General features: G+C 42.3%; 1 protein-coding gene across 6 annotated transcripts in view; it reads right to left on the bottom strand.

Annotated features, from left to right (window-relative positions):
- Positions 1-12,665, bottom strand: part of LOC112215044 (dedicator of cytokinesis protein 4-like) — a 143,209-nt gene that overhangs the window by 11,615 nt on the left and 118,929 nt on the right. For all 6 annotated transcript variants that reach the window (XM_042298076.1, XM_042298080.1, XM_042298079.1 and 3 more), the window contains 8 exons: positions 11,140-11,316; positions 8,597-8,680; positions 8,344-8,463; positions 8,028-8,152; positions 7,241-7,361; positions 6,969-7,050; positions 1,680-1,789; positions 1,375-1,447 (listed from right to left, as the gene is read on the bottom strand). In XM_042298076.1, coding sequence (XP_042154010.1) covers positions 1,375-1,447; positions 1,680-1,789; positions 6,969-7,050; positions 7,241-7,361; positions 8,028-8,152; positions 8,344-8,463; positions 8,597-8,680; positions 11,140-11,316 — 892 coding nt within the window. The remainder of the gene's footprint in view (positions 1-1,374; positions 1,448-1,679; positions 1,790-6,968; positions 7,051-7,240; positions 7,362-8,027; positions 8,153-8,343; positions 8,464-8,596; positions 8,681-11,139; positions 11,317-12,665) is intronic.

Below are 12,665 nucleotides of genomic sequence, written 5' to 3'. Positions count from 1 at the left end.
GTTTTGAATTCCCGAGCCGACAAGGTGAAAAATCTATGAATGTGCCCTTGAGGAAGGCACTTCATCATAATTGCTCCATGATCGCCGTTGAATGGCAGACCATGGGTGTGACCCCGGCTCTCCGAGGGTGTCTCAGAGAGAGTGTGATATGCAAAAAACACCTTTCCAATTCATACATACATATGTGTTATATAGGAAAATACAAATTATGAATTATTATTATTAACAATCAACCACACCTCAATCTTCTTATGTACTGAATATCATGCAACTGACAAGTTTTAGTTGATGTTAAACCCTCGCTGTGCTGTTTAGAATGCAGTGAGACAAATCACACTGTAAATAACACTTCCCTGTTGTCTCCTGTTAATATGAAGGTGCTCTTCCTGTGTTAAGTTCATTCTTCCACAAACTGGTGTAAAAGAGCAGGTTTGCGCATTTCCACTTAAGCTGAGTGACGACACCTTAAAGTGGCACACCACCGTGCTTGTGGATCGACGTGATTAAAAAAAAAACAGGTATATTAAAGTTCCACATTGGTTTTATATTTTCTATAAAATACTAATTTCATGAGTTAATTTTCCCTGAACCTCTAACCTTCAGTGAAGTTTCACAGAAAGCAATCAAACAGCTGAGCTTTTTTAATTACACAAGGGCCCTTCCAAACTAGATTTGAAATGCCGCCCCACTGGAATATGTAAAAATATAAAGCGCTTATATAATATACAAAATATACAAAACAGGCATCTGTGGATAAAAAACTGACACACATATGCATTTATACATATGGATAACCTTCCGAAAAGGTGTATCCCATCAACCCTTGGGGAATAAACGTGTTTTCACGCGTTCTGATATTAATATATAAAAAGCATCAATTTAATGTGTGCGTGTGTCCCAAATGGAACCCGATTCCCTATAAAGTGCACTACTTTCGACCAGAGCCCCATGGGCCTTGGTCAAAAGTAGGGCACTATATAAGGAATAGGGTGCCATTTGGGATTCCTCGCATGTCTGTTGTTGACTGTGAATACTGATGGAGCTGAGAAGGAATAGACCTCATGGGGAGAGGCTGTCATTGAAGCAGATGTCTCCTCTCCAGACAAAGTCTGTCACACTCTCACCGGTCAGTCTGTCAACTATACCGGTCAGTCTGTCAACTACACTCATGTCCGGACAGATGACCACAGCTATGATCTCATTGACTGACTGGGATGAGAAGCGACTGTTTAGCAGGCCGCTAGTGTCTTGGTACGACACATAGCCCAGGATACTTTGGTGATGTAATGATTTTGGGCTTATATACTCATGTACTGGAAAGAGAGATGGAGACAATGACTGAGATGACATACAAGACAATGAGACATGTTTTACCTTTGTCTGGTGCAGAAAGGTTAGGATCACTTCGGGGTAGTGTGGTGTCACCTATTTGATGAGGGGTTGCCCTCTAGAAAAAGCAAACAGGACAGCACAATACTGAAGCTACAAAATCCATAAAGGAGAGTAAGATATTTTGACTTATATGGAGTTCAGGTTTTACAGTCTTAACTTAGAGAAATCCATACTATGAGTGACATTTCATGCCGGCTGAAGAGCTCTTTTGGTTCAGACTGCAGAGATCTTAATTAAGGTATTATAACTGTACTTGTCTGAGTATTGATTTGTTTGTGTGTGTTCACCTGTGCAGGGTCTAGGGGATTGGGGTAGATGGCACTGACGGGTCTCTCCCTGGAAGAGAGGCAGGAGTTCTCTCTGGAATGCTTGTGTTTGTCCTGGAGCTGGGGAGAACCTGGAGGGAAAGGTGAAGAGAGAGGAGAGATTTAGATGTAGATTTTATTGGTGACAGCTAGTCTTCCTGGGGTCCAACACATAACGAAAAATACTTTAAAATGTACATACATTTAAAAACATTAACAAAAGACATTACAGTCTTACAGGCATACATACATTTCCAGTCAAAAGTTGACACACCTACTCATTCAATGGTTTTTCTTAATTTGTTTACTATTTTCTACATGGTAGAATAATAGTGAAGACATCAAAACTATGGAATCATGTAGTAACCAAAAAAGTGTTAAACAAATCAAAATATATTTGAGATTCTTCAAAGTAGCCACCCTTTGCCTTGATGACAGCTTTGCACACTCTTGGCATTCTCTTAACCAGCTTCACCTGGAATGCTTTTCCAACAGTCTTGAAGTAGTTCTCACATGCTGAGCAATTGTTGGCTGCTTTTCCTTCACTCTGCAGTTCAACTCATCATAAACCATCTCAATTGGGTTGAGATTAGGTGATTGTGTAGGCTGGGTCATCTGATGCAACACTCCATAACTCTCTTTCTTGGCTAAATAGCCCTTACACAGCCTGGAGTTGTGTTGTGTCATTGTTCTGTTGAAAAACAAATGATAGTCCCTCTAAGCGCAAACCAGATGGGATAGCGTATCGCTGCAGAATGCTGTGGTAGCCATGCTAGTTAAGTGTGCCTTGAATTCTCAATAAATCACAGACGGTGAGGGGGTGCTTTGCTGGTGACACTATCACACCTCCTCTTCCATGCTTCACAGTGGGAACTGCGGAGATCATCTGTTCACCTGCTCTGCGTCTCACAAAGACATGGCGGTTGTAACCAAAAATCTCAAATTTGGACACATCAGAAAGACAAAAGGACAGATTTCCACCTGTCTAATGTCCATTGCTCATGTTTCTTAGCCCAAGCAGGTCTCTTCTTATTATTGGTGTCCTTTAGTAGTGGTTTCTTTGCAGCAATTTGACCATCAAGGCCTAATTCACATAGTTTCCTCTGAAAAGTTGACGTTGAGATGCGTCTGTTACTTGAACTCAGAGAAGCATTTATTTGGGCTGCAATCTGAGGTTCAGTTAACTCTAATGAACTTATCCTCTGCAGCAGAGGTAACTCTGGGTCTTCCTTTCCTGTGGCGGTCCTCATGAGAGCAAGTTTCATCATAGCACTTGATTGTTTTTGCGATTGCACTTGAAGAAACTTTCAAAGTTCTTGACATTTTCTGCATTGACTGAACTTCATGTCTTAAAGTAATGATCGTTTCTCTTTGCTTATTTGAGCTGTTCTTGACATAATATGGACTTGGTATTTCACCAAATAGGGATATCTTCTGTAGCCCTATTGTCACAACACAAATAATTGACTCAAACGCATTAAGGAAATAAATTCCGCAAATTAACTTTTAACAAGGCACACCTGTTAATTGAAATGCATTCCAGGTGACTACCTCATGAGGCTGGTTGAGAGAATGCCAAGAGTGTGCAAAGCTGTCATCAAGGCAAAGGGTGGCTACTTTGAAGAGTCTCAATTATAAAATATATTTTGATTTGTTTAACACTTTTTTGGTTACGACGTGTGTTATTTCATAGTTTTGATGTATTCACTATTGTTCTACAATGTAGCAAATAGTAAAAATAAAGAACACCCTGGAATGAATAGGTGTGTCCAAACTTTTGACTGGTACTGTACATTACTACATATTAGAGAACGACCAATAATCGTCTGAGATGATATATCGGGCCGATGTTGGCCTTTTCTAGTCTATAGGCTATCAACCCTTCTCTATGTCGGCTTTTCTGATAGTCCCTCTACATAGCAAAGCTGCTGCTATGCCAGCTGCCATTCACTGCCTGAGCCACGAGCACTGCACAATGCCGAAGCAAATCAGCAGCAGCAAAGCTAGCTCATTCTCCAACAGAAAGTTGCATTATTAAGAAATTGATGAATTGACACAGTGACCAAAATCAAACTCCTGTTGCAAATATTAGTTTAGTTAATTCACTAATAATAAGGCTAGTGTTGATGTGCCCTTGACATGCATGCAATAAGCAACTTAGCTAAGCAGCTATGTGACCTGTTAGCAAAGATTACAATAACTAACCCTTTCATCTGTGGTGTTAGCTAGCTAGCTATATTAGCTACTATGTTAGTTAGCTGGCTAGATAAACATGGTGCAAAGATATCAGATAGGAGCTAATGGCAGAGAGGAAGAGTGAGGCTCAACTCGGCGGAATATCTCCTTCCCTCCATCTGGTGGCATTTAATTAGATGTTTTACCCACCAAGCAAGGAAGCTTTTGTATGGAGGTCAATGAGTGTGGAATTTGGTCAACAAAAAAATGTATGGCTTATTTGCTACGTAATGTTTATTTAATCTAATAGATGTTTCGTAATGCTTAAGTTGTTACGAGTGTACTGATAAGTAGGACACGTGACATCCTGGCAACTTTAAGGCTAGTAGCTTAGCATCTCTCTCCATTGAATACACGTGGTTGTCATCAACCCTCATTGAATATTCAAAAGAAGATGACAATAAATTAGATGTATCCACCAAGCCAAAAAAAGGATAGACAGGAATTACAGCCCACCGTGCTGCTTTGTGGACAACGATTGTAAGGGCGGAGTGACATGTATCTTGTCAGTATATACATAATCTTTGCCAATGTAGCTAGCTAACGTTAGCTGGTTATCATTTTGAACATGCACCATTTTCTGCAACGAGCCATCTGACTTGCGGTGTAACGTTAGTTATTTACTGGTGTGCTAATCTGACCAGCGATAATCGTATCCGTAAACTGTCCGTTCATAGTTGGATTAGACGATTGTCGTAATAGGAAGTGTTTTAAAGGAAGGAAGTGTTTTAAAATGCCTAATGGACAGACTTGAGTCAGACAGAACATGCATCATCGTTTCATATTTTTCCCCCCACCCTCATTCTCATCGTTAGATATTATACACATTTATGGCTTGGTAGCAAATGACATCGCCATTACGCTAGTTCTCATAGTATCAGTAAACAGCTCTAAGTGATATGAGCGATGGAGAGAGATGCAAGGAGATGTGAAAAGGAGGTGAGTTACAGCCTCGCTCTATCCAATCGTAGCAGTCGGATGAAGTTACAATATACATATGCTTTAACTAGGTTAACGAGATCAGATAGGGGAGACGCGTTGTGTTATTTGTTTTATTGGCGAGAGAGAGCGAGAGAGAGCGAGAGAGAGAGAAACAGAGAGAGGAAGGGGGGGGGGGTGTGAGAATAGGTGTTAAACCAATAATGACACAAAAAACACAAGTGCAAAAGGTGGTCTTGTTAGACAAGCGATACACACAAATAAACGAACATAGAAGCTGGCAGTCAACAACCATCGACCAACCAACAGCTCCCTGTTCCACATCCTCCACCCTGGCTGTTTCCATCTCACTAACCTCAGCACATAAAAGACCTGTCCTGCGGGGCTGGCTGTCAGATTGTGGTGGCGCCAGACACTCATTCCAGGGATAATGTGTACACAGACGACGCGCGCACACGTGTGCACAGATACACGCAAACACATTACAGGCAGTAACGATTACAGCGTATCACTGGCTGCCCATAGATCCTTTTCCATTACACATTATCTGGCAATTAGCTTTAGAATGGACATCATATGGGAATCTTACAGGCAGTTCAGTTTGCTGTACTTCTCTAAACACTTTATGGTCCTGGCAGTGGCTTTATAGGGGTCCTTCTGGTTGCACAGGAGCTGCCAAGGGGAGTGTACAGGCATCCAGAACTCTCTCCATGTATTCTTATGTTTATGATCTGCGTCGGGCAGAAACACATGAGTGTCTGAGCGAGGGGAGATAAGAGGCTGGAGGAGCGATTAGATAGTCACAATCCTCTAGAGAACCTCCTGACCTGGCCGGCTGTGGCACCAAGCTTCTTATAGACATTCTCTATGATTCACAGGCGTAATCAACAATGCACCCTCTCAAGATTTGATTTGTGTCTCCATTTCATCTCTCTTTCTTTCTCCCATGTGTGCATTCATGTATACATTTTTCAATCACACAACACTTAGTTTCTTACCAATCTAACTACATGACAACAAAACGGTAATCATTTTATTTCTCCTCCTTCGTGCTATTTCTTTCTGTCTATTTTCATCTCTTTTGTTGTTTGGTTTATTTGGATGGGGACAAGTGCAAACACATGGACACATTGAACAAACAATCGTCCGATGGGTGTTTCTATCGAACGCAAATTGTCAACAACCGTCCCTAGAATGTCTTTTATGGAACACAAAAGGAAAGAAAGTCGTGCATAATCAATTCAAATGACATTGAATCACATATCAGCACATTATCGCAATTACATGCACAAAGCAAATCTCATATTGTGGTGGCAGAATTTCTGGGGGTATGAACCAAACCAGCGTATGGCTTTGTCTGAGAACTTGAACATGTGGAGTTTGGAGATCAGTACACTGTGATTAACTATGTCAAAGGACGTGTTCATGTCACGGATGACTACGACCAAGACTACGACCACGTTTCCCTCATCCAGTGATTTCTTGATGTCCTCCAGTAGGACACCGTTTTCTGTTTCAGTGAAGTATTTTGGTCTGAATACAGATTGTTCCCAGTGCAAGTACTAATACTATTTCAGATATGATATGAGCTGTTTTTTTATTTTTTCCCCCCCTCTCTCTCTCTCGCTCTCTCTCTCTCTCTTTCTCTCTCCTTCTAGAGAGGTTATTTTCTCCCAATGTTTTTCTTTCAAAGTCATATTTGTTTTCTTTTTTTTGCAGAAGAAAATTGCCTGTATGTCGGCAAAGTCCTCGCAGTGGAAAAGGAAATGCAGCTCTGTCTCGACCTCTCTTTGAGGGCAGAGTGTGCACAGCCTGTCCTCTCTGGGTAGCCAGATCCGCCTGTGACGGCCGGTCTCTATGGCCAGGCTGTGCTCCTTGAGTCTGTAAATAGTCTGTTTTTCTCCGACACGATGGTCAGATAGTTTGCCACCAAGCACTGTGTGGAAGGCCAGAAAGCATTCAAGTGTGTTTTGGGTCATTGTGGTGTCTTTCCAATAGGTGGTATATTTTTTATTTTTGTTCCTCATTGGGTTCACCTCCCCCCCACTTTCTCACACTCTCTTTCCCTCTCTTACTCCTTCTCTTTGCTCGTCTTACCTCTGGCGCTGGACGGAGCAGAGCTGGTCACGTTGGGAGAGGCAGAATGATTGGAGCTGAGGCTTGAGGTAGATGGACTGGGCTGCAGGGACAAACAACTACATCAACAATATCACTGACAAGTTAAGAATTATAGACAGCCAGGATCGTGTGGGGAATTGAAATTATCCAAATCAGTACCTTTCTCACGTGAGCTTTTGCAAACACACAAAAAAAAAGGAATTCACTCTGGTAAAAAGGGAGGTTGCGGGTAAATTCATTTGGAATTGTACCTGCATGTTGAAGACTTCATCAGAGCTCTCCGACTGCCCTGTGATGTTGCTCACTTCATTGGAGGCCTGAGATGACAGCGATGACGATGAGTAGCGGTTGACAGCCGGGTAAGTGAGGGGACTGATCAAACATAACACACACATTGAGAGAGAGAAATAGAGAGAGAAAGAGAAAGAAATAGAGAGAGAGAAAGAGAGCGAGAGAAAGAGAGAAAAAAATAGAGAGAGAAAGAGAGTGAGAAAATAAGATCCGTTACTTTCAGAATGTGGTTGAGCATTCATCTGACATAATACCATATCATTCTCATAAAAAGGCACAATATTTGGGTTTCAGAAGAAAATCACAGCCAAATAATCTCTCCTTAAATCACAAGTAACTGTTAGTGAGTTTTAAATTAGCAAGCTGTCGATTTTAAGAGGACAGATTGAGTTTGGATGTGTGTGTGTGTGTGTGTGTGTGTGTGTGTTTATTTCACTCTGGGCTGTGTATGTCTATGCCTCATTACGCTCGTGAAGAGGTAGGATGGAGGTATGATGTCACAGGTAGAGACTGGCAGGGTCACTGAGCACACACACAGAGAGCTCACTGCAGGTGCCAGTCTGCCCACCTACGCCCATATGGTGCCATACCAGGAAGTGAGATAGAGGGGGGAGTAGAGGATGCACAGACAGAAAGGGAAAAGAGAAGTTAAGATGGAGAGGAAAGAAAATAGTATGAGGAAGGGTGTGAAGAGAGAGAGGAAGAGGGGGAAAAAAGATAAAGCGAGACGAGGACAGTGTTTCTCACCTGCGTCTGGCCACCACGCGAGCGCCATCTGGGCTGATGATGTTGGGGACCGAGTTCCTGCATGAACTACGCGGGCTGCCGTTGGTGAAGTGCACGGGGCTAGCGCGCACATATGCTGGAAACTCCTGGGGTGGGGATTAGAGAGAAGGGCAAACGGAGAGAGAGAGAGAGAGAGAGAGAAAGAGAAGAGGGAGGGGAAACCTGTGATTGGCCAATTGTTTATGCTAGCATGAGTTATGGCTGCGCTAACACAGGCTTGATGAAGGTCCATTTGAGGATTAGAGATTGGTGCTCCTGTTGAGTGGCCTTCACTAACCTGGATCCCCAGACTAGACTTCATCACATGAAACTGGTCCACCAGCTTCTTGTGTAGAGGTCTCATGTCCTGAGGAACAAACTTCTCGTGGACGGCCAGGCCATACTCCAGAATGTGAGCCTGGAGGGGGGAGTCGGAGACGGTGCATTTTTGTTTGCTAACGTTAATCTCTTTCAGATGAAATATCATCACAAAAGCTAAGCAGTTCTCCTAGTAAAGTGGGGCTAGCGTTTTCCAACGTCGGGAATCTGACCTGTTCGAACATGAGTTCCCTTAGTCGTCCGATCTTCTCCCCATCCTCAGGGTGATTCACGATGTAGTCCTTCACAAAGAACGCCTGCATGAACACAATTCATTGTATGCTTTCAGTTTACCTCATTGTGTCACCATGCATGTATGTCTGTCTATCTATCTGTCTATCTCTCTCTCTCTATATATATATATCTTTTTGTGGGCAAAAGACAAAAATGAAGAAATAATATTCATAATGTAAACATGCTTTGCATAATTATGAGTGTGTCTGTTGCATATTCACTGATGTTGATATTTGCAACCCTTGAGATGAGTGCAGATTAGAGTCGAGGCTTTTTAATCTGCATCACAATAAAAACACATCAGAAAATGAACAACAACTCAAAATCTCTTTTAAAATATTCTGTGGAAAGAGAGCAAAGGAGGAAGAGTCGCCACAAAGGAGAAAGCAGGGTTTGGTCTCCCTCACAAGGACGTTGTGGCAGGCTATCTCCAAAAAGACAGAGAGAGATATGGGGGGAGGGGGGGGGACTCAAAAGGCGAGAGGAGCTCACTGCTTACGTCAAAGCCCCCTCCTAAACAGGCATGGTCCTATCTGTGTCTACCATCTGAGCGTGAGAGGCAACCTCTTGCCATGACGCTAGCTAAACAATAACACACACAATTACCACCATGTGAACATTGTAACAGCGCTAGCTAGGCTACAGTAGCAGGCTCATCTCCCGATCGTTATCCCCGACACAAAACACAGCTTTACGACCCCTGCTGTGACGCTGTGAACGCCACGGTCGCTTTGACCAAAACAACTGCTGTGAAAGATAGTCCAAAGCCACAGAAAAAGGGACTTATTCCGTTTTAGTGAATCATAGCGCGGCTGTATGAATAAAACTGTCTGAAATCCATAGCCGAGGGTGGAAAAACAACCAATATTTGCATCAAATTAGACTTTTCTCTGGTGCTGGTTGGGCTTGAGATAGGAGGAGAAACTCCAAGTGTCAAGTGACATTGTGAATCATTATAAAACCTCAATTAAAGATGAAATGCTGGCAATAAATAGATATTAAATCAGGCTGGATTCTCCTTCAGGGCTGGAACTATAACCATGAGCAATAAATCGAAATATGAATACTGATATCGGCTTCATTTATGGCTGAACAAATTGGCATAAAAGTCAATTGCATTATCCTAATAAAGAAACTGATTTATGGTGTATTGTGTGCAATATTCCTCAAGACAACTCCATACATTAATATCATGGAGAATTAGGCATACAAAATGTGTATGTATGACGTTCTCCATTGCCTTTATGGATAGTATAGATCATCATTATATCCCTCAATGGTACACACTTGAAATTAGTAATATGTTTATAAAATGTACGCATTGAATATCATGGTATATACGTACATGACACCTACTGGATCTAAACAGTCACATCATGTAGTCTACAGATTCAGCAGCATTGTATATCATCACATCCTTCATACAATGAGCCTATTGGATCAAAGCTCTGGCAGATAATGTACTTCAAGCAGCAACAGGTGGGCGTTGCGCAAACACAACCGTAGCTAGCTTAGCTATTCTCTCCCAGGTCAAACTCATTTCCTGTTACATCCTCATCTTTGGCTTCATCACATCATCGCCACCACCAGTTTAATAGAGGTGAGAGGTAGTGGCGGTCATGACGAGAGCAGACCCCTGCTAACTTGGCACCCTTAAGCCTCGCCGCAAACTCAACGCGTGGCGTTGCTACGCAACCGAGAGCCACTGTACAGTACACACAGTTAGCTGGCTGACGCCGGAGGTCTCCTTGAAAAGGAGTGATTATAGCTCCGACGCTATGGCACTCCGTTATGGATTTGGAAAGAAAAGAAAGGGTTCATTTAACACTTAATTTACAGAGTACAGAGATTCAGGACTTTTATCTACTGTATGTATTTTTAAGTATATATTTCAAAGTAATGTGTGATTTTATATGCCCTTGAATGTGTCTGAAGGAACTCCTTCTTGTTCTATGTCTGTCTGCCTGTCGCAGTCTCCCTCTCTGCCTGTCGCTCTGTGTCGCTGTGTGCCCGTCTGTAGGTTTGTCTGTTTCCGTCTGCCTCTCCGTCTGTATCTGCCTGTCTGTTGTTATCTGTCTGTCGCTGTATGTAAGTCTGTTGCTATCTGTCTATCGCTGTATGTCTGTCGATGACTGCATGTCGGTTGCTGTCTGTATCTGCCTGTTGCTGTCTGCCTGTTGCTATCTGTCTCTTGCTGTCTGTCTGTTGCTGTCTGTCTGTCTGAATGTTGGTGTATGTCTGTCTCTGCCTGTCTGTCTCAGTCTGTCTCATGCTGTCTCTGTCTCCATCTGTGCGTCTGCCATCTGTCCCCATCTCCGTCTGTCCCTGTCCGTATTACTGTCTGTATTACTGTCTGCGCACTTTTTAAACAAACATATAAGACAGACTGTACTGACATTCTAGATCTAGCATGCCCAGACAATGTCTCCATACAATATTGAGTGACCGATGTAAACCAGTCACATCATCACTGCCCTCTGACCTCTTGGTAGCGTGCGAGCCCCCCGTTGACGGCGGCGTCGATGACCCCGTTGAGGCACATGGTGAGGGGGTTGATGTTCTGCATCTGCCTGCTCTGGCACTGGGCGATCAGCGTCCGTAACTGCAGGTTCTTGTTCTCAATCACCTCGATGGCATTCTCCAACGGGCTCACTTCCACCTAGAGGTGGAAAACATACAATATTAGTATATATACAGACATATGCATACCTCTATGTAGAAATACAACAAACACAAAACACATGCACACACACACAAACAGAATATGTATAAGTAGAGACGAGACACACAAAATAAGGCAGGCCACATAAACACAAAGTATTTTTCTCACACACTCTCTCAACACACACACAAAAACAAGATAGTGATCCAGGTGCATATGACATTTTTGGATGATACTGTTTTCCAATATTTTCCATGCCAAAAAAGATGATACCGATAACCAATATTTAAAATTTTAGCAGCCTTTTAAGCATTCTAGTACAGTTAAATAGTTAACACATACACACACGGACGCAGCGGTCTAAGACACTGCATCTCAGTGCAAGAGGCGTCGCTACAGTCCCTGGTTCGAATCCAGGTTGTATCACATCCGGCTGTGATTGGGAGTCCCATAGGGAGGCGCACAATTGGCCCAGCGTCATACGGGTTTGGCCGGGGTATGCCATCATTGTAAATAAGAATATGTTATTAACTGACTTGCCTATTTAAATAAAGGTTACACACACACCACACTGACCAAAAAAGTTATTTAGTTGGCATTTACGTCTGTCCCCATTACCAGTAAAACATCATCAAAACCTATTTCTTTCACTTACTTGCCGTGCTGTTTCGTTGTTCGTTTGTTCAGTCGTTTCATTCTCAACCAGGACTTCTATGGAACGCCGTTTGGGTCTTTGCGTGTCAAAGAATATAATATTTAACACTATTTGACATGTCAAATAAGTTTATTGACCAATCAGGACCTGAATATGACTGCACGTCACATAATAATTTAACGCGTTCATAAATTTTGTACGTAATTATTACACATTGATTACTCTTTCACTCGTATTTCATATGTCACAACGATTCATTGATATATATGCTATGATGCTGCTAAAGTTATCTCGCACACCTACAGTGCTGGTCATAAAAAAAGCTAGCTAGCTCATGGATGCAAACAATGTTCTTCCCCAAAAACATAGCAAAACGACAATCTGTTTCAGTAGCTCTAGTTAGCTAGCTATATAGCTATGTGTCATCATCTAAAATAACCCCAATTAATAAGACAGTTATTATTTGATTAACTTCTTGGATATAGGGGGCGCTATTTACATTTTTGGATGAAAAACGTTCCCGTTTTAAACAAGATATTTTGTCACGAAAAGATGCTCGACTGTGCATATAATTGACAGCTTTGGAAAGAAAACACTCTGACGTTTCCAAAACTGCAAAGATATTGTCTGTGAGTGCCACAGAACTGATGTTACAGAAAAAACCCAGATAAAAATCCAATCAGGAAGTGCC

Source organism: Oncorhynchus tshawytscha, linkage group LG15 (assembly GCF_018296145.1).
Source record: "Oncorhynchus tshawytscha isolate Ot180627B linkage group LG15, Otsh_v2.0, whole genome shotgun sequence".
NCBI classification, from domain to species: domain Eukaryota; kingdom Metazoa; phylum Chordata; class Actinopteri; order Salmoniformes; family Salmonidae; genus Oncorhynchus; species Oncorhynchus tshawytscha.
This window is presented reverse-complemented; position numbering and strand designations above follow the sequence as displayed.